The 22,859-nt window shown below is 43.9% G+C and overlaps 2 protein-coding genes across 2 annotated transcripts in view; one reads left to right on the forward strand and one right to left on the reverse strand.

Moving 5' to 3' along the window:
- The window catches only part of gmnc (geminin coiled-coil domain containing), a 71,138-nt gene extending 66,658 nt beyond the window's left edge, over positions 1–4,480 (reverse strand). Inside the window, exons 1-2 of the mRNA XM_046293492.1 lie at positions 4,440–4,480; positions 1,726–1,936 (exon numbers count right to left, since the gene is read on the reverse strand). Coding sequence (XP_046149448.1) covers positions 1,726–1,936; positions 4,440–4,480 — 252 coding nt within the window. The remainder of the gene's footprint in view (positions 1–1,725; positions 1,937–4,439) is intronic.
- Positions 4,481–13,682: 9,202 nt separating this feature from the next.
- ostn (osteocrin) overlaps positions 13,683–22,859 on the forward strand; it is a 36,549-nt gene continuing 27,372 nt past the window's right edge. The window contains exon 1 of the mRNA XM_046293412.1: positions 13,683–13,903. Coding sequence (XP_046149368.1) covers positions 13,874–13,903 — 30 coding nt within the window. The 5' untranslated portion in view covers positions 13,683–13,873. The remainder of the gene's footprint in view (positions 13,904–22,859) is intronic.

Here is a 22,859-nt window from a genome sequence, read left to right on the forward strand (position 1 = left end):
GCGGCAGACTGGTGGCCGAGCCATCCTCGTTTGCAATGCAAATAGACTAACGGCAGTAAAGACAGGAGATGAGGAAGGGGGGACATCTGTGGCTGACGCACACGCTGCTGATGGCCCTGTGTCACGAAATGAATGCCTGGGTATAGCCGGTGCAGGCTGGTCCGCCTGGTGCATCACGGCAGGTAGCCTAGCGGTTAAGAGCATTGGGCCTGTAATTGAAAGGTTGCTCGTTCAAATCCCTGAGCTGAGTAGGTGGAAAATTGGCCAATGTGCCCTTGCACAAGGCACTTAACCCTAACTGCTACCGTAAGTCTGCTAAATGGCAAAAAGGTATGATTTATCCTCCCTCTCACCATCATCAGCTACCCTTGCTCAGTATTATGTAATTATCTGTCCCCTATCTCTATTTACATTTACATTTAAGTCATTTAGCAGACGCTCTTATCCAGAGCAACTTACAAATTGGTGCATTCACCTTATGACATCCAGTGGAACAGTCACTTTACAATAGTGCATCTAAATCTTAAAGGGGGGAAGAGGGAATACTTATCCTATCCTAGGTATTCCTTAAAGAGGTGGGGTTTCAGGTGTCTCCGGAAGGTGGTGATTGACTCCGCTGTCCTGGCGTCGTGAGGGAGTTTGTTCCACCATTGGGGGGCCAGAGCAGCGAACAGTTTTGACTGGGCTGAGTGGGAGCTGTACTTCCTCAGTGGTAGGGAGGCGAGCAGGCCAGAGGTGGATGAACGCAGTGCCCTTGTTTGGGTGTAGGGCCTGATCAGAGCCTGGAGGTACTGAGGTGCCGTTCCCCTCACAGCTCCGTAGGCAAGCACCATGGTCTTGTAGCGGATGCGAGCTTCAACTGGAAGCCAGTGGAGAGAACGGAGGAGCGGGGTGACGTGAGAGAACTTGGGAAGGTTGAACACCAGACGGGCTGCGGCGTTCTGGATGAGTTGAAGGGGTTTAATGGCACAGGCAGGGAGCCCAGCCAACAGCGAGTTGCAGTAATCCAGACGGGAGATGACAAGTGCCTGGATTAGGACCTGCGCCGCTTCCTGTGTGAGGCAGGGTCGTACTCTGCGGATGTTGTAGAGCATGAACCTACAGGTACGGGCCACCGCCTTGATGTTGGTTGAGAACGACAGGGTGTTGTCCAGGATCACACCAAGGTTCTTAGCGCTCTGGGAGGAGCGCTATTATATAGTCCCCCCACCACACTTGTCATTATCCCTCAGCATCATCAGCAATGCCTGTATTTATTCCCACACCAACCACCGCCCCACACACAAATACACGTCTAAAAAGTATATGTATTAACTCACAGTGATTAAGTGAGTAAGTGAGTGAGTGAGTGAGTGATCGAGTGCATGCACGTGTCTGTGAGGGTCTTATGAACCATCCGGCTTGATAAACCAGGATCTTTTTTCAGAGCTATCTCTGACATTGCCCAGTGTAATACAGTCTAGTAAAGTGGGAGGGCTGCAAGACCCATTATAAACAATCATATACAGTACCTCTATCATTGTTTTAATCATGGCATTGCACTACAATCACTACTCCTGCTGCTGTTACCATTGACCCACTAGTACTTCAATAACACTATAACACACTATACCCACTGCACACACATAGACACAAACACATAAACACAGTCCACACACATAATAATTGTAACAATCTGGTGCGGACTCCCGGCTGCAAACCTGAACCTATAGGGGAGGGTCTAACCTGGTGGGCATCTACCCTTGGCGGCGGCTCCGGTACGGGGCGTAGACCCCGCTCCACCTCTGGCCCCCCCACTGTGGTGGCACCTCTGGTGCGGGGACCCTCGTTGCCGATGCCGGACTGGGGACCCTCGCCGCAGGCCCCGGACCGGGGACCCTCGCCGCAGGCCCCGGACTGGGGACCCTCATTGAAGGCCCCGGACTGGGATCCCTCGCTGCAGGCCCCGGACTGGGGAATGTTGCTGGGGCTCCAGACTGTAGCTCGTCGTTGGAGGCTCCGGACTGGGGACTGTCGCTGGAGGCTCCGGACTGGGGACCGTCGCTGGAGGCTCTGGACCGCGGATCAACGCTGGAGGCTTCGTGCCATGGATCCTCACTGCATTCTCCAGGCCATGGATCATCACTGGAGGCTTTGTGCCATGGATCATCACTGGAGGCTTCGTGCCATGGATCATCACTGGAGGCTTAGTGCCATGGATCATCACTGGAAGCTTAGGGCCATGGATCATCATTGGAGGCCTCCTAAGTGGAGCCGGAACAGGTCTCACCGGACTGAGGAGGCATACTGGAGGCCTGGTACGTGGAATCGGAACAGGTCTTACCTTACTGGGAAGATGCACTGGAAGCCTGGTGCATGGATCAGGCACCAGATATACTGGGCCGTGGAGGCGCACTGGAGGTCTCAAGCGTAGAGCTGGCACAACCTGTCCTGGCTGGATGGTTACTTTTGCCCGGCAAATGTGGGGTGCTATGTGGGAGACACAGTGCGCAGAGCCGGCGCAGGATATCCTGGGTCGAAGAGACGCACTGGAGGAGCGCTGAGTCAGCACCATACGTCCTGGCTGGATGCCCACTCTAGCCCATCCAATGCGGGGAGCTGGAATGTAGCGCACCGGGCTGTGAACGCGCACTGGAGACACCGCATAACACGGTGCCTGACCTGTACCACACTCCCTACGGTAAGCACAGGGGGGTTAGCTCAGGTCTAAACCCTGACTCCACCAATCTCCCCGTGTGCTCCCCCCAAACATTTTTTTGGAGCTGCCTCTCGGGCTTCTGTGCTAGCCTTGACCCTATGTAACACTGGTCCCCTTGAGTAGCTTTCCAGCCAGGATTTCCTCCCATGTCCAGGATCCTTTTCCTTCCAGAATGTCTTCCCATGTCCACTCTGTCTTCTCCTCCCGGCCACGCCGCTTAGTCCGTTTGTGGTGGGATCTTCTGTAAAGTAACGTTGTCTGAAGGAGACCAAAGCGCAGCGTAATTTGTGGTTATCATATTTATTAAATGAGAACCAGTAACAAAACAACAAAGTGAAACCAAAACGAATATTCAGTTCCATAGGCTACAAGCGCTGTACAAAAACAAGATCCCACAACATAGGTGGGAAAAAGGCTACCTAAGTGTGATTCCCAATCAGAGACAGCTGCCTCTGATTGGGAACCACACTCGGCCAAACACAAAGAAATACAAAACATAGAATGCCCACCCTACACCACACCCTGACCTCACCAAATAGAGAAATAAAACGGCTCTCTAAGGTCAGGGCGTGACAATAATCTTCACTCCGCCACCTGTATTGTCAGTCAGACAGATGATGGGAATCCTCGATAGTAGTCTCACATCTGGCAGTGTGCATGCATCGGTTGCTTAGGAGGCTCCCGGCGTTTGCTGGGAAAGAGGAAGAGGGCTTGTTTTCTTTGTCTGACTGTGTCCCCAGCTTGTTTACCCAGTAATGAGTGCAATCACATGACTCAGTGGGTTCCCGGAGGTACCGTCGCATGAGGGCCCAGCCTGGCCCAGCCCCAGCCCCACCATGGAGCTGCTGTAACCCGACCTGACCAGCAGGCTGACTGAATCACACTAAGGTCTACATTTGGGGAAACTTTACATTTTGGCCGGTTGTAAGCACAGAACCCAATTTCCTCTTGGTCTCCCCTTGCTGGGAGAGAAGGACAGAGAGAAGCTGAAAAAGAGTGAGATACAGGGACAGAGAAAAAGATAGGGATGAAAAGAAATAGAGTAAAACATAGGGAGAGGGATTTGATTTCTCCTCTCTCCTCTCTGTCTCTCCATACTCCCTCTCCATCCCCCACCCCTGACCCATGCGCCAAGAGCGGGAGGAGCATTTACCGGTAAAAAATTAGGAAAGAATGTGTATAATGTTCACCTCACTCCCACAGTGGAGAAAGTGATGCTGCGGCCCCAGGAAATGGCAGGTGCTGCCTCCCCAATCTACTTAAAACACATTCCTTTGTGCTTCGAGCAGGTCAGACCGATTCAGACGAAAGCAGTATGACCGTGAGTCAGGCAATCAGTAAGACAGGCATAGGTTTGTCATAGTGTCAATTACAGTATGGGCTTGTTGCTAAGAGGGTAAGAAATACGTGGGTAAGGAGCAGTGTCTTCAAAGGGTCATGTGAGTGGGCAAAATTGGTTGAATTTATGTGATTATGAGGTATTTTGGGATGTCATGGTCAGGTTGTATACTAGTTGTATAAGGACGTTTTGTCTATATCTTGTAAAGAAAGAAGAAGACATTTTTACCTGGTTTCCGGAGCTCTTTGATATATTTCAGACACTTCAAACCATACTTCCTTCTGATGTTTTGTTCTATTTTATTTGTTATATATTTGTGTGTTATTCTGTGTGTTTATATGGGCTAATCGGTCATTATCAATAAATCGTCAGAATAAGGTGCAGAGGGGCAAGGAGACTTACCTGCTGGGGGGCATGGAGACCCTCAGCTCTGCTAAAACCATGGACAACTGCTAGCCATTTTCAAGGGATTGTTAAATATCTGTTAAATGTTTGGTTGTAATATTGTCGACTCTCGAAGAGCATAGTCAGAACAAGAAATGCCAGATTATTCCATGCAAAACAATTGTGCATATGTATCTCTATCGTCAGAGTTATACAGAAAGCAACTGCATGCTTTTCATGATCAGTAAATGTCAATTGATCATGTCATTTCAGATACTTGAGGGTAGCCTCACAATATCTCAATATTGGCTCAGCATTTAAACAACATTTTGTTGTATTACATAGCCTATACATGTTGCATATAGGCTGTGACTTACTTAGAACTAAATACAAATTAAATACATATTAACTGAAAAAATGAGTTTGGCCAGTCTGTGGCTTCAGGCTCATGCGGCGGTGTCTAGAGAGCAGGCCAGCAGGGGAGAATATCCTCTCCACACTTGCAGAGCCACTGGGGATGCTAAACATTGTTTTGGCCATTCTTGACAGGCTGGGCAGAGATGTAAGTCTTTATTCCTCTTTTCTAAAGGTAGGACGATAGGTTTTTAGGCAAAATAACCCAATTAAAACAGAAAGCTTCTTGAACTTGGGAATATGCCATGCCTATTGGTCGAATATCAATTATGGCTTATTGTATAGATAATAGAACAAAAATGAATAAAACATTTAAGAGATCTGATTTTTGGTTTATAGATACTTCGCTACAACTGAGCTATCTACCCACCTCATTCCTTTCTTTTAGCATGTGCATATAGTAAGTACACCATCATGCTTTTGACATACTATGTGTCTTTTCAGATCCCACAATGATGAGTTGTGGACACTATATCACTGCACTCCCTCTCTTGCTCTTGGTCCTCATCTTTGTAAATCACCTTGATTTTGCACCTGTGTGTTTTATCAGTTTCGTCATGAAAATATTTAGCGAACTCCATGACAGTAACTAAAGCAAGGGGCAATAGCAGCACACAAGTAGACTACAAATGCATGCTGAGCTCGTGAAGTGAGCGCTACTGGAGCGAAATTGGAGGGTGCAAGAAGGCCGACGCTCCAACCATTGGAAATCTCGCTCGGTGCACTAGTCAAATTATTGTATTTGTATTCATTATGGATCCCTATTAGCTGCTGCCAAGGCCAGGTCGATGAAGATGGCTGCACAGTACTGTCTTTTATCGATGGCGGTTATGATATCGTTTAGTACCTTGAGCATGGCTGAGGTGCACCCGTGACCAGCTCGGAAACCGGATTGCACAGAGGAGAAGGTACGGTGGGATTCGAAATGTTTGTTAACTTGGCTTTCGAAGACTGTAGAGAGGCAGGGCAGGATGGATATAGGTCTATAACAGTTTGGGTCTAGAGTGTCATCCCCTTTGAAGAGGGGGATGACTGCGGCAGCTTTCCAATCTTTAGGGATCTCAGGCGATACGAAATAGAGGTTGAACAGACTGGTAATAGGGTTTGCAACAAATCTGGGTTGCACAGATGATACAATCTCTATTGCACTCCACACTGCCCTTTCCCACCTGGACAAAAGGAACAAAAAAGTATTTAGTCAGCCACCAATTGTGTAAGTTATCCCACTTAAAAAGATGAGAGAGGCCTGTAATTTTCATCATAGGTACACTTCAACTATGACAGAGAAAATTAGAAAAAAAATCCAGAAAATCACATTGTAGGATTTTTAATGAATTTATTTGCAAATTATGGTGGAAAATAAGTATTTGGTCACCTACAAACAAGCAAGATTTTTGGCTCTCACAGACATGTAACTTCTTCTTTAACCTGTTACTCCTACCCCCTACTTTTTCGAACATTCTGTTAAAAATCGCGCAACATTTCAGTGCACTGCTACTCATGCCAGGAATATAGTATATGCATATGATTAGTATGTGTGGATAGAAAACACTCAGACGTTTATAAAACTGGTTAAATCACGGCTGTGACTATAACAGAACGTGCGTTTCATCGAAAAGTGCAGAAAAATCTGATGTGGAGTGAGTATGCAAGAGGTGCAAGAGGTGAAAACATTTTAGTTGTCTATCAACAATGACAAGCCACCTGGGTCTGACAACTTGAATGGAAAATTACTGAGTATAATAGAGGACGATATTGCCACTCCTATTTGCCATTATTTCAATTTAACCTGTGATTGTAGGGGGCAGTATTTTGATGTTTGGATGACAAACGTACCCAAATGAAACTGCCTATTTCTCAGGCCCAGAATCTAGAATATGCATATAATTGTTAGGATAAAAATAGATTAGGATAGAAAACACTCTAAATTTTCCAAAACCATCAAAATATTGTCTGTGAGTATAACAGAACTGATATTGCAGGCGAAAACCCGAGGAAAATCCAACAAGGAAGTGCCTAAGAGAAACGAATCTCCCTGTTCCATTGCATGCCTTCCCTCCATTTAAAGGGATATCAATCAGATTCCTTCCACATGGTGTGAACAGTCTTTAGACATAGTTTCAGGCTTTTATTCTAAAAAATGAGCGGGAAGGATCACATCGCGTCAGTGGATGGCTGGGTGCCAGCAGAGTTTTGCATGCGCAACAGCTTGGAGCAGACATTTTCTCTCTCTCTCCCATTGAAAAAGCTACGGTCCGGTTGAAATATGATTGATTATTTATTGTAAAAACAACCCGAGGATTGATTTTAAAAAATGTGTGACTTCACGGATACTATTTGGAATTTTCGTCTGCCCCGTCGTGACCGCTCGAGCATGTGGATTTCTGAACAAAATGCGCCAACCAAATGGAGGTATTTTGGATATAAAAATAATCTTTATGGAACAAAAGGAACATTTATTGTGGAACTGGGAGTCTCGTGAGTGCAAACATCTGAAGATCATCAAAGGTAAGCGATTCATTTTATTGCTTTTCTGACTTTCGTGACCAATCTACTTGGATGCTAGCTCTTTGTAATGTTTTGTCTGCTGAGAGAGATGCCCTAACATAAACTCTTGGATAGCTTTTGCTGTAAAGCTTATTTTTTTTATCTGACATGCCAGGTGGATTAACAACAAGCTAAACTGTGTTTTGCTATATTGCACTTGAAAATGTAATATTTTTAGTAATTTAATTTGAATTTGGCGCTCTGCAATTCAGTGGATGTTGAAGAAAATGATCCCGCTAACGGGATGGGTGCGCCAAGACATTAAGCCTACTAGAAAGTGTGTGCCCTCAGTGTCACATCCTGATCTGTTTCACCTGTCTTTGAGCTTGTCTCCACCCCCCTCCAGGTGTCGCCCATCTTCCTCATTATCCCCAGTGTATTTATACCTGTGTTCTCTGTTTGTCTGTTGTCAGTTCGTTTTGTTTCGTCAAGCCTACCAGCCTTGACCCTGGGCCTGCCTGTCGTGCTGTACCTTGTCACACCACCCTGGACTACTGACTGCTGCCTGCCCTTGACCCGTCGTTTGCCTGTCCCCCTGTTTTTGTAATACACTTTTGTTACTTCGAAACTGTCTGCATCTGGGTCTTCTCCTGAGCCTTGACACTCAGGCCTGGAGGGAAGCCAAAGTCATTCCGCTACGTAAGAATAGTAAAGCCCCATTTACTGGCTCAAATAGCAGACCAATCAGCCTGTTACCAACCCTTAGTAAAGTTCCGATTTTGGGGGGGACCAGATACAATGCTATTTTACAGTAAACAAATTGGCAACAGACTTTCAACACACATTGAGGGTGTGTATTATCTTTTACCAGATCTAATATGTTATATTCTCCTAAATTCATTTCAAAGTGTTTCATTTCAAAGTGTTTCCTTTCAATTGGTATCAATAATTTGCATATCCTTGCGTCAGGTCCTGAGCTACAGGCAGTTAGTTTTGGGTATGTCATTTTAGGTGAAAATTGAAAAAAAGGGGCGGATCCTTAAGAGGATAATGTACATTTGCTAAAGCATTATGATGACTCAGCGGCACAATGGTCGGGTTTAACTGAGTTGGGCTTGGATCAATGATAAGTCATTGTCTCAACGCTGCCTTATAATGTTGTGAAAGAATCCAGGAACCCAAATGATTTGGATGGATCCCGTCCTTCTTATAAAACATGTTTTGTTTCCAAAAGGTATCGAAATTGTCAACAAAAGTTACATCCATCGAGCTGTAATAATCACATAGCCAGTAATGAAGAGAAAGCATCCGACTAAAGCGTTCAATGCCACGATTCAGAGGGCACAGGGCCAGATATGATTGGGATCGTTCCGCTCCTCGCTCTGCTCCAGCTCCACTCCGTTCACGTACTCTGGCCCCAGCTGCCAAATTGAATTGCTCTGCACCATATTGTGACATTTTATTGATCACGGCTAATAGCAGTAAGGCCAAAATCATTGTTTCATCAATTTATTTTAATATGTTTGTTTCTGATACCCCCAGGGGTCCTAAAATACCTAGGTGGTTACAATCTTCAACAATTCCACATGTTAGTTTAGTAGAGATGGTGCAAAAATGGCTTAAAGTTTAGAGGGTTGCAACAGAGACCAATTGGTTGTAATCTGGTTGCGTGACGTCTTCCCAACCAGAAAATGATGTCATGTGCCAAAAGTCCACTGTACTGTCTACCCCTGGAACATGATAGGCTTCTGTTATTATATCCTGATTATTATCCTGATATACAGTATATCTTCTACATGGACACTAGAGCATGTGTTGCTTCCCAATGTAAACCTGAACTTCCATTATAACACTGTCTGATATCTTGTAACCAGGCCATCAGTTTTGAAAGGATCCTATTTGACCACACACCACGCCAGCCTATTTGTTACTTTGCGCTCTCTCTGAGCAAGCTGGGCATCCCAGCACTGATCTGGAGTCAGCAGAGGAGAAAGGGTAATTTCTGAGACATGCTCACACACACACACACACACACACACACATTGCTTACAGCACTGGGGCTGTAACAAGGAGCCAGAGAAAAACACACACATGGTTTTGCTCTCAGACCCTAAAACAACAGCCTGAGAAAGCCATCCCGATCTATCTGCTGTGGAAGAGACTTAAACAAAAGAGCAGTCTTTCTCTGGGCTTCTCATCCTATCAGGTTTCCCCCTCTGTGTCCGCTTGCACAGCTGCGGGCCACGGCTTCCCTCTCACTCTCCGAGGCCGACTCACACAAGGTAAACACACACCCGGACGGCCGGCAAAGCTGGATAGGAAAACGATCGTTGGACAGGGTAGATTTTGCCTGTGTTGTTTTTGCTCACAATGACTTTTGGGTTGAATCATCCATTTCACTGTAGTTGAAAAACTACAACCAAATTAGGTTGTTTAACCCAGATTGTATGGGATGAGTTAGAGTTAGTGTTTGAAATGACACTGGATAGGCCTTGGACAGAGTCAGTTTAGAGTGAGCAGGGTGGTTATATCTGTGATAGTGTGTTCAGCTGCGATATGAAGCATAACTCATAAAGCATAATAGCCCGCCATCAGGAAACTAAATATAGATGGTGTTTTGATTGCGTGAAAATTGACATTTCAAAGGAGATTAGGATCAGCACCACTAAAACAACAGTGCCAATAGCCAAGGGGCAGAGCTCTGTCCCCCCCCCCCCCTGCCCGCCAACCTGCCTTCCTCACACGGCTCTTACAGCAGGTATCCGCAATTATCCTCTGGGCTGTGTGTCACTTTTTCCAGCGCAGGGATTCTATGTGTGTGTGGGATTGTGTGTGTGTGTGTATTTCTTTCATGCGTGTGTGTGCGTGTCTGTTGAGGGGGGGTCATAGGTCAATGGTCTGGGTTGGCTCCTTCACTTGGCTTCTTGTCGCCCCTAGTCACTGAGTGGCTGTGACCTCATAACCCTGTGACCTCATCTCCTTAGCTCTCTCAGTCCTCCTTCCATAGCAACCGCAGGTTGAGGTGCATGACATCATGAGCTGAGAAGGTCTTCGCTGATGATGGGAGAGCGGGGGGCGGAAAGTGAATGGGGAAAAGGGGAGGGGGTGAAGTGGGGTGTGATCCGGAGCGAGGGTAATTTTTTCCGACATTATTTGAGTATTAACCGTGTCATTATTAACGCAGGTGTGTTTTTTCAATGACCAAATTCTTCTTCTGCTTTGCTGAATAGAGTCTGTCAGAAACCAGCTGGGAGATGTGAAAGGGTGTTGCTGCCGGCAACAGAAGATCCTCCAATACACACATACGCACACACACATGCCATCCCTGTTTGGCTAACCACAACAACCATATATCCCAAACACTTGATACCTGTCAAGCATAGCGTAGCATAGCGTAGCATAGAATCCCCCTTTCATGCGTTATTTTTACACAATCCAAACACACGCAGAGGATCAGGATATGGCCGCTTACATGATTTAATTAGCACAGGCGAAGTGCTGAGAGGTCAAACTCCATTCAGAGCTGAAACTCTATCCACTCATTGATTCTATTAAAAGCTGTGTGTGTGTGTGTGTGTGTGTGTGTGTGTGTGTGTGTGTGTGTGTGTGTGTGTGTGTGTGTGTGTGTGTGTGTGTGTGTGTGTGTGTGTGTGTGTGTGTGTGTGTGTGTGTGTGTGTGTGTGTGTGTGTGTGTGTGTGTGTGTTTATGACAGAGCAGGGCCTGCCTGTTGTGATGAAGCCCCCTCCACACACTCCATCTCCCCACTCTGTCAGCTGAATACAACCCTGGGGTTTAATGGCACGCTTAAAAGTAATGCAACACTGCAACAACAATGCACTGTACATAGTTATAGGGCACAAGTGTGTATATGAAAACACATAAAAAAGAGAAGAACAAAGTAAAGTAAAATAAAATGTTATTTGTCACATGCTTTGTAGACAACAGGTGTAGACTAACAGTGAAACGATTCTTACAGGTCCATTTCCAACAATGCAAAGTTAAAGATAAGATCAAAATAAAATAAATATTGAAATAGTGACACAAGGAATAAATACAGAGTGAATAACAAATAAAATGTGTGTGTGTGAGGTTCAGACGGGGAGAGGAGTTAGTGATGTTAGTGAGTGCGAGCGTTCCTGTGTGCTTGTGTCTGACCGTGTTCATGTGCATGTATGTGTGTGTCTGACCATGTGCATGTGATGTGTGTGAGTTGAATGAAGCTACAGTATGTCTGCTGTGAAAGCCATTAGGTGCAATTGAAGTGGGAGCGATCATTGAGTGTGAGCCTGCCAGTCGCGGATGTTTGGGCTGAGGTAGAATCAGTGTTCTCTGCTTAAAAGAGCATCGTCTAGGAGACGCAGTTCAGGGTTTCCGACAGCGCTCAGCATCTAATGGACAGATGTCCATGCACCCAGCACTGCGGTCATTCTTCGCTCTCATACACAGACCTACACACGGGCGCATACATACACACACGCACAAATGAAAACACACACACACAGTCCAGGGCTTTTAATAGAATCAACGAGTGAATAGAGTTTTTGCTCTGAATGGAGTTTCAGAGTAGCATTGGGGTCATGACTGGGGTGACTGGGGTAATTCTTTGCTCTCACGCACGCACGCACGCACGCACGCACGCACGCACGCACGCACGCACGCACGCACGCACGCACGCACACACACACACACACACACACACACACACACACACACACACACACACACACACACACACACACACACACACACACACACACACACACACACACACACACACACACACACACACACACACACACACACACACACACCTTATTGCACTGATGTAGGGTGTGAAGCCATACTGTGGCACAGTACTCCAGGTGAGTTGCTATCATGGTGTGGTAGATTGTCAGGAGGATGTCCTTGGAGATGAAGTCTCTTGCCATTTTTAGAGTGCCAAGCCCAGACAACAGTTTCACTGTGATCAGGCTGGCGTATTTAGTCCAGTGTAGGTGTGGTTCCAACTTCATCCCCAGGTACTTCGTGTTTACTTGTTCATGAGTGATTTGCCCATCTGTTCTTGTGACACTTTTGCCTATGTGTCTCAGCTTTTGTGGGTTGCCAAACAGCATTGCCTTTTTACTATGCATTGCTCCCTCTGAGGATCTTGATATAACTTGTTGGCAATAAAAAGTGGTTGGTGGTCTGTTTATATTTAATTATAGTGTGTGATAAGTCAGCTGGATTTGCTGCAGGTTGCCCTCAGTCTAAGGAGAGAGATCCAGAGGGGCTATAGAGTGTGTCTCTCACTAGCTCTGTCTTATATTGTTCAAACCTGGGAAAACATTGATTCAGAATTCAAACAGGAGGAATTCAAACAGGTTGAACCAATTTTGTACCAGTTTTGGTATAACAGGTAGCAAGAACTCTTATGGACCAGCTTTACAAAGGTTGGGTTTTGGTTTGGTCAAGCCTGGATTTGTTGTTGAGATCAACCGACATGAGATGTGATTTTGTACTGAAGACAAGTTAAGTTGGAGGTCCAGGAGTTGGGCATAGGGGGACACAGGATCCATAGGTTTAGCTCAGTTGGGCATAGGGGGACACAGGATCCATAGGTTTAGCTCAGACAGACAGACAGACAGACAGACAGACAGACAGACAGACAGACAGACAGACAGACAGACAGACAGACAGACAGACAGACAGACAGACAGACAGACAGACAGACAGACAGACAGACAGACAGACAGACAGACAGACAGACAGACAGACAGACAGACAGACAGACAGACAGACAGACAGACAGACAGACAGACAGACAGACAGACAGACAGACAGACAGACAGACAGACAGACAGACAGACAGACAGACAGACAGACAGACAGACAGAGCCCTAGATGGAGACCTGGATGGTTCATTGGGCATGATATTAGGCTACATAGCATACAGTCAGTGTATAGGTCAGGAGGATCTGACTTTAGTTTAGAAAAGGATTAGCTATCATGACTTTATTTCAGACAGGGGAGATACAAGGCTGAGCGATCTGATCATCCGCAGGCGGTATGGAAAGATAAACCTTGCCTGTCGCCTACACTCTCCTCCCCTGATCTCTCTACCTACATCGCCCGCTCGCCTCTGTGGCTTTAAGGACCGTCATTCCGACAGCATGCACCTCATCAGGCAACGGGACCTGACCTTTCCCTCTGATCTCTGGGACATTAACTCTGTTGCCCAGCAGAGGGAGGGGGGCAACAGCCCTCACCTCCCCCGGCCACCAAGCTACTCCCAAGAGTTCCCATTAGCAGGTAATAACCCCAGCCCTGGGGTGATGAGGATGAAAATGTCAGAGTGTGAGGGTTTAGGGCAAGGAGCAGTGGAGCAGTGGAAAACGAGGAGAAATGATGTCAGAGGAATCGCGACCACCGATTGGAGTGGAGATTCCAGAGGAGAGCCTATAAAACGGGGAAAGTCAACACCAGGAACAAGCAAAGGGAGGGAAAAGTTGGAACGTGAGAAATTCCAGGAACTTTTCAACATCCTCTCTCTTCTCCTGTGTGTGTCTAAATGTGTGTTCCAGACTATCTAAAACCAAAGGTGAGTACAATAGAACGAACGAGTACAATAGAACGAATGGGGCTCTCTGTGCACAAGTGGGTGCTCAGACATGCATGGATATATGTATACATAAACGCATGAATGTAAGCGCAGGTGTGTACACTCTTAGAAAAACAAGGTGCTATCTTGAACCAAAAATGGTTATTTGGCTGTCACCATAGGAGAGCCCTTCGAAGAACCCTTTTGGTTCCAGATAGAACAATTTTGAGTTCCATGTAGAACATTTTCCACAGAGGGTTTTGCATGGAACCAAAAAGTGTTCTCCTGTATGGACAGCCCCAGAACCCTATTGGAACCCTTTTTTCTAAGAGTGTATGTTCATCACACCTATGTGTATATGTGTGCAGGTGTTCTTGAGAGATGTTGTTTATGTGTGCAATATAGAATACAGTAGAGGAAAGATGAGTGAATGATGAGTGACAGTTTTGTTAAGTGGTGGTTGTAGACCTTGCCTAAGTTCACAATTAGTGAGAACATTTGTTTGATCTTTGAATTGTATCTGTATTTTTGTGAATGGAAGAATTTGAGTGTCTGTGTGTGCGTAAAGAATGTTTGTGACGTATGGAGAGTGTGAGTGTGTCTTTGAGAGAATGTTGGTGTACGTACATTGGGGAGAGTGCATGTGATGGGTGGAGGTGTTTATTTTCGGGAATGGAAAATGCTAAAATTAGCTGATGTTGCTAGACAATACCCTTTGCCAGTCAAGTCTAAAACATACACTGTGAAAACCTTGGGGGAATTGAACACGGCATGGTTTCAAACAGGGCCGCATGATTTTACAGTTTGAGAAAGGTGTTCCAAAAGGTATTCTATGGAGCAATAGAGACATTTAGTTATGTTTACCAGCTTTTCGGTTGATTTACTGCTCGGTCATTTGGACCAGAATGCAAGTGCTCTCGGGGTAGACTGATACACTTGGTATAGATAGATATAGACTAGATAAAGATTAGATATCCATGTGTGGAACTATGTTTTTGTACATGTAATGATGAGAGTGTATAATTGCTTAAATCATGTGTTTAATAGCTCAAATCCCACACATCAAGTGTTATGGGTATATTCCATTGCTAAATTGGACCATCAAATGTTTCTCTCGTTAGTGCCAAAGGTTGGTTACAGCTATTGGAAGCGAGTGAAGGGTGTTGAAAGTTGGGACAGCAGCAGAGTGTTTGTTGTAGAGAGGTCCTACTGTTTTGGGTAGCTGTATTGAGTAGTTTGGGGTCGTTTTGGGTTGTTTTGGGGTATTAGTTGGACCCTTGTAGAGTGATAGGGATTGGAATACTACATGTATGGTAAAAACGGTGTGAAGGAGTTTTAATACCCTATTGGTATTAGAGAATAGGTTATAGTCCTTTGAATTCGACAGTGTTTTTATTTCATTCATTCTTTTATTTAATCTTTATTCTGACAGGGAGTAATGCTGAGACCTGTATCATGCATACACATCAATATACACTATACGCATCAATATAAACATCAATATACACATTCATACACAAAATAATATAAAAACAAACTCATTCTTCATCAAATAAATTCCTTAATCAGCATTCTGAATATCCCTGGAGGCGCCAACTCTTCCAAATTCAGAGAGCATTGGGGATTATTCCAACTCTGTAAATTGTTTCACATAATGGGCGCAAAAAAACTAGAAGCAGATTTACCTACCTCAGTGGAGATCGAAAGGATCTCCAGTTATCCATCCCTGAGACACGGTCTAATAGCTTGTGTTAAGTAATAAGTGTTGGACAAAGGATGCATGTTAGCACCAGGTGTAAACTATGCTAGAGTGTGGAGTATTAAGTGAGAATGGGTGGAGTAGTCTGTGTACATACTGTATGTGTATCCAGACAGTGTTCAGAAAGCCTGAGTAGTAATGGTACGTTGCCAAGTGTGTGTAGGGGAGAATGAGCATCAATAGTATACTATAGTATAGTGCCCTTTAATATAAACCAACCACATGGGGAATTCAATAAATCTGATATGAATAAATACTTGCTAAAGTGCCAAACTTCCACATTTTGACATGTCCCTCCATCAACCGTGTCACTTCTAGGACGTTTTAACCCACTTAACCCCAACATTTCTGCCCTAGTTAGTGTGTTGCTTTGACAAAGTAATTTCTGAAGACTATTATTTATTTAATGTGATTAGTGATTCCTCTTTTTTTCTATATGGCGAAACTATTTCTTTTTAAATATTGACTATTTTACTTGCCCTAGCAGAACAGGTTAGGCTGTTTTTATGTTATCCAGAGCATTGGTGACTGCAACTGTGCTGCTGGCAACATTTTTATTTTATTTTTTTAGCCAACGTTTACAAAGGGTGTTGAGCATTCGTAAATTCGTCAGTTATTCTGTGCTCTGACACACTCGGACGAGAGTGCTCTGAAATCGGAGTAGATAGCCAGAGCGTATTTACCAGCTACGTCTATCAACAGTTGTTGAATTGACATCTTGAACATTCTATTGAAATGGTTACTTGCATAGTGAAGTCTATTGTTAAGACATGTAGCTAGCTAGCTAAACAAAGAACCATAATCCAAACTCATAATGTTACTACCCTGCATGCCTCTGCAGGTCTCAAACCAACCAGGTTCAATGTTAGCTAGCCTTCAGTGTAGCTTTTAACATTATCGATCACAGTCTGCTGCTGGAAAAAAGTATGTGTTATGGCTTTACACCCCCTATATAATGTGGATAAAGAGTTACTTTTCTAACAGAACACCAGCATTTCTACTCAAACATAATCCAGGTAGAAGCAGGAATTCCCCAGGGTAGCTGTTGAGACCCATTGCTTTTTTCAATCATTACTAACGACATGCCACTGACTTTGAGTAAAGCCAGTATGTCGTTGTATGCGGATGACACATCTATCACTCCAGTGTTAATTTGCTAAATTGTAATTATTTCACTACTATGGCCAATTTATTGCTTTTACCTCCTCACACCATTTGCACACACTGTATATAGACTTTTTTATATTGTGTTATTGACTGTACGCTTGTTTATTCCATGTGTGTTGTTATGTTTGTTGCACTGCTTTGCTTTATCTTGGCCAGGTCGCAGTTGTAAAGGAGAACTTGTTCTCAACTAGCCTACCTGGTTAAATAAAGGTGAAAGAAAAAAGAAAAACAATAAAAGAACAGGGCAGCACAGCTGGCTTATAAAGGACACGGCGAGCTAACATTTAATGACATGCATGTCAATCTCTCATGGCTCAAAGTGGAAGAGAGATTGACATCCTCATTACTTGTTTTTGTAAGAGGTTGACAAGCTGAAGGTACTGAGCTGTCTGTTTAGATTTGGATATAAGTTTCTATAACTGCTAAAATTACGTCTGTGAGTATAACAGAACTGATATGGCAGGCGAAACCCCGAGGTCAAACCATCCCCCCCAAACAATTTCAGCCTACCACTGTTTTAAATGGCTGTTACTTTTATTATAAGGTTGAAATCCTCCCAGATTGCAGTTCCTAGGGCTTCCACTAGATGTCAACAATCTTTAGAAAGAGTTTCATGCTGGTTTTTGGAAAAATGAGCCAGAAATTGTAGTTTTTCTAGGTGGCTCCCATTTTGGCTGAACTGTTTTCAAGTGCTTGGAAGAGAGCGGTATTGGTATTTTTCTCCGGTAAAGACAATAACCATTCTCCGTCTTAAATGTTATCGTTTATTTCGTATTAGGGTACCTAAGGTTTGATTATAAACGTTGTTTGGCTTGTTTGGAAAAGTTTATTAGTAACGTTTGGGATTCATTTTGTATGCATTTTGATGGAGGGAAACTGGGTGGATTATTGACTGAAGCGTGCCAGTTAAACTGAGTTTTTATGAATATAAAGAAGGACATTATCGAACAAAATAACCATTGGTGATGTATCTGGGACCTTTTGGAGTGCCAACAGAAGAAGATCATCAAAGGTAAGGCATTTATTATATTGCTATTTCTGACTTCCGTGGCGCACCTGCCTGGTGGAAATATGTTTTTCATGCTTTTGTAAGCGGGCCGCTGTCCTCAGATAATCGCATGGAGTGCTTTCGCCATAAAGCCTTTTTGAAATCTGACGCTGGATTAACAAGAAGTTAAGCTTTATTTTGATGTATTACACTTGAGATTTTATGAAAGTTAAACATTTATAATTCTGTAGTTTGAATTTCACACTCTGCATTTTCACCGGATGTTGGCCAGGTGGGACGGTAAGAAGTTTAATTCTTGGCAGCAGCTAATAGAGATCCATAATACATACAAATACAAACATTAGATTATAACTAGCAAAGCAAATGGCTCCGAGACACAAATAATATTACTACACAGATCATACATGTAAGGTTAGCTAGCAAGCCAGCCAGCTAACGTTAGCTAGCTAACTAACTGTACACTTTACTTGAAATTAAAATTAGAAATGTGCAATATCTGAAAATGTGGCAAGCTAGACTATCTTACCAGTATACTGTACATGGATGGACGCTTCTCCCTCTCTGTCACGGATGCCCTTAGTTTGAATATGGAATCTGGAGACAGACGATTTCTCCATCTCCTTAGCTATCATACTTTAATTCCACTGATTTCAAAACTCGATCTCTCAGCATGTCCAGCCCCCTCATTATCTCAGCCAATCATGGCTAGCGGGAAGGTTGCTGCCTTTTTTTGTGGCCAAACAAACTAGGCTTGTAATTTAACAATTTAATTTATATTTACAGATTGCATACACTTTAAGGCTTATGAAAGTTCACGTTCTAGAAGCCATTTCTGTGTTCATGTAGGTAGGGGTAAAAGTGACAAGGCAATCAGTATAGATAATAAACAAAGTAGCAGCAGTGTGTTGAAAAGTTTGAAAGTGTATGTGTGTGTTTGCCGGTCAGTGCCGTTTAAGATGAGGGAGGAAAATTATTTATTTTATGATCATGGCCTTACTTCTATTACAGCATACTGGATGACTGTCAGTCATATTCCAATCACCCAGCTCAATGTAACATTGATAGGGTCAGGCTACTACGTGATACTCACATTTTCCCTATACACAACATGAGATTGCTACAACCTAGCCTGTGAATGAAAGTTTACAATGTAGGTGCACAGGTCGAGAGTCATTTTTTGTAATCAAGATGTCAGACAGTGACACATTCAATACAGAATTGCACACTCTTGCCTGTATCTAGCTGATCTAGAGTGTAATCATTAGTCCAACAGTTGCAAACAAGAGTTCTATTGGAGAAATTCAGGTATGTTTCTCCTTCCGTTTCAGAAACGTTTTTTGAACAGAATCGGCAGAATGAATACACCCCTGATCATACGCAAACAGAACTAGCAGCCACTTCAGTGAACACCACAGTCAGCAAGCAGTTTAGCAGTTACACTGTGAAAGTGAAAAGTGAGAAAAAAATAGGAAATAGGAAGGAAATATGGCTCTCATTCTAGCTTTTCCTTAAATTTGGAAGAAATGAATTTGTTCAAAACTGTTCGACTATTGTCTTCCCTCTCTTTGAGTCAACTACTCACCACATTTTATGCACTGCAGTGCTAGCTAGCTGTAAATTATGCTTTCAATACTAGATTAATTCGGTGAACAACATGTCAGTTCATGCTGCAAGAGCTCTGATAATTAATTGTCATTATTACTGTAAATCTATGGAAGGGGGTGAGAACCATGAGCCTTTTTTTGTTTTGAAGTCAATGAACCCAGAGGAGGACGGAAACTTGCTGTCCTCCAGCTATACCATGGTACTACACTACAGAGTGCTGTTGAGGCTACTGTAGACCTTCAATGTGTTTTAATCAATTATTTGGTGACGTGAATATATTTAGTATAGTTGTATCTAAAAATGATAACTTTTTGATGTTTAATTATTTACATTTTTCTGAAATTCACAGACGAGGATGGTCCTTCCCTTCCTCCTCTGAGGAGCCTCCACTGGTGTGAGCGGATGTAAGGGTGTGTGTGTTGGAGTGTTAGTGTAAGTACGTGTGAGTGTGTGGGTAGAGTCCAATGAGTGTGCATAGTCAGTGCAAGAAAGTCAGTGAAAAGTCCAGGTAGCCACTTGATTAACTGTTCAGCACTCGTATGGCTTGGGCGTAGAAGCGGTTTTGTTCACAAAATTTGTGCTCTGGTAGCATCGTGAACAGTCCAGGGCTTGGGTGGCTGGGGTATTTGATAATAATTTTACGGGCCTTCCTCTGACACCGTCTGATATAGAGATCCTGGATGGCAGGGAACTCGGCCCCAGTGATGTACTGGGCTGCCCGTGTAACACTCTGTAGCGCCTTGTGATCGAGGGATGTGCAGTTGCCATCCCGAGCTGTGATGCAGCCAGTCAAGATGTGCTCAATGGCGATCTGAGGGGCCATGCCAAATCATTTCAACCTCCTGAGGGGTAAGAGGCATTGTCATGCCTTCTTCACGACTGTGCTGGTGTGAGTGGACCATGTTAAGTCCTTGGTGATATGGACACTAAGGAACTTGAAGCTCTCAACCCACTCCACTGCAGGGCCATGCCAAATCATTTCAACCTCCTGAGGGGTAAGAGGCATTGTCATGCCTTCTTCACGACTGTGCTGGTTGATAGGGGTGTGCTCGGCCCTCCATTTTCTGTTGTCCACGATTAGCTACTTTGTCTTTCTGACATTGAGGGAGAGGTTGTTGTCCTGGCACCACACTGCCAGGTCTCTGACCTCCTCCCTGTAGACTGTCTCATCGTCATTGGGGATCAGGCCTACCACCGAGCTTGGGAAAGAGTTTAGAGGGGACTATGGTGTTGAATGCTGAGCTGTCTCAGGGGATTAATGGCTGATTTAAGATGAAATTGTCAACACTGTTACGGTTAACCCTATTACTTTATTTTGCACTTAATAGGTACTTACTACAGTTAAATGTGCTCTTTATGACAGGATGTTAACAATCTGTGAAATCGAAGGTGTTTTGATTAAAGAGACAACAGGAGAGGTAGAGATACTCTCAATGATCGGCTATGAAAAGCCAACTGACATTTACTCCTGAGGTGCTGACTTGCTGCACCCTCGACAACTACTGTGATTATTATTATTTGACCATGCTGGTCATTTATGAACATTTGAACATCTTGGCCATGTTCTGTTATAATCTCCACCTGGCACAGACAGAAGAGGACTGGCCACCCCTCATACCCTGGTTCCTCTCTAGGTTTCTTCCTAGGTTTTGGCCTTTCTAGGGAGTTTTTCCTAGCCACCATGCTTCTACAACTGCATTGCTTGCTGTTTGGGGTTTTAGGCGGGGTTTCTGTACATCACTTTGAGATATCAGCTGATATAAGAAGGGCTATATAAATAAATTGGATTTTACTAAACCTACATGTGTAGTAATTGTCTTTCATACCATTTAGAATGTAACGTTTATAAAAAACGTATACAACATACTAGGCTCATACACTACCGGTCCAAAGTTTTAGAACACCTACTATTTCAAGGGTTTTTCTTTATTTGTACTATTTTCTACATTGTAGAATAACAGTGAAGGCATCAATACTATGAAATAACACATATGGAATCATCTAGTCACCCAAAAAGTTTTAAACAAATCAAAATATATTTTCTATTTGAGATTCTTCAAATAGCCACCCTTTGCCTTGATGACAGCTTTGCACACTCTTGACATTCTCTCAACCAGCTTCACTTGGAATGCTTTCCCAACAGTCTTAAAGGAGTTCCCACTTATGCTAAGCACTTGTTGGCTGCTTTTCCTTCACTCCGCGGCCTGACTCATACCAAACCATTTCAATCTGGTTGAGGTTGGGTGATTGTCGAGGCCAGATCATCTGATGCAGCACTCTATCACTCTCCTTCTTGGTAACATAGCCCTTACACAGCCTGTAAGTGTCTTGGGTCATTGTCCTGTTGAAAAACAAATTATAGTCGCACTAAACCCAAACCAGATGGGATGGTGTATCACTGCAGAATGCTGTGGTAGCCAAGCTGGTTAAGTGTGCCTTTAATTCTAAATAAATCACAGACAGTGTCACCAGCAAAGTACCCCCACACTATAACACCTCCTCCTACATGTTTTACAGTGGGAACCACACATGCAGAGGTCATCTGTTCACCTATTCTGCATCTCACAAAGATATGGTGGTTGGAACCAAAAATCTCCAATTTGTCCCCCAGACCAAAGGTTACATTTCCACCGGTCTAATGTCTGTTGCTCATGTTCTTTGGCCCAAGCAAGTCTCTTCTTATTATTGGTGTCCTTTAGTAGTGGTTTCTTTGCAGTGATTCAACCATGAAAGGCCTGATTCATGCAGTCTCCTCTGAACTTTTGATGTTGAGATGTGTCTGTCACTTGAACTCTTTAAAGCATTTATTTGGGCTGCAATTTCTGAGACTGGTAACTCTAATGAACTTGTCCTCTGCAGCAGAGGTAACTCTGGGTCTTCCTTTACTGTGTCGGTCCTCATCAGAGCCAGTTTCATCATAGCGCTTGATGGTTTCTGCGACTGCATTTGAAGAAACTTTAAAAGTTATTGAAATGTTCCTTATTGGCTGACCTTCATGTCTTAAAGTAATGATGGACTGTCGTTTCTCTTTGCTGATTTGAGCTGTTCTTGCCATAATGTGAACTTGGTCTTTTACCAAATAGGGCTATCTTCTGTATATTCCCCTACCTTGTCACAACACAACTGATTGGCTCAAACGCATTAAGAAGGAAAGAAATGCCACCAATGAACTTTTAACAAGGCACACCTATTAATTGAAATGCATTCCAGGCTGCTTGAAGCTCATGAAGCTGCTTGAGAAAATTACAAGAGTGTGCAAAGCTGTCATCAAGGCAAAGGGTGGCTATTTGAAGAATCTCAAATCTCAAATATATTTGGATTTATTGAACACTTTTTTGGTTACTGCATGATGCGTTATTTCAGAAAAAGAAAAACCTTGGTAGTGTACATACTGCAAGGGCATCATCTAATGCGCA

The sequence above is a fragment of the Oncorhynchus gorbuscha genome, linkage group LG13 (genome assembly GCF_021184085.1).
Source record: "Oncorhynchus gorbuscha isolate QuinsamMale2020 ecotype Even-year linkage group LG13, OgorEven_v1.0, whole genome shotgun sequence".
NCBI classification, from domain to species: domain Eukaryota; kingdom Metazoa; phylum Chordata; class Actinopteri; order Salmoniformes; family Salmonidae; genus Oncorhynchus; species Oncorhynchus gorbuscha.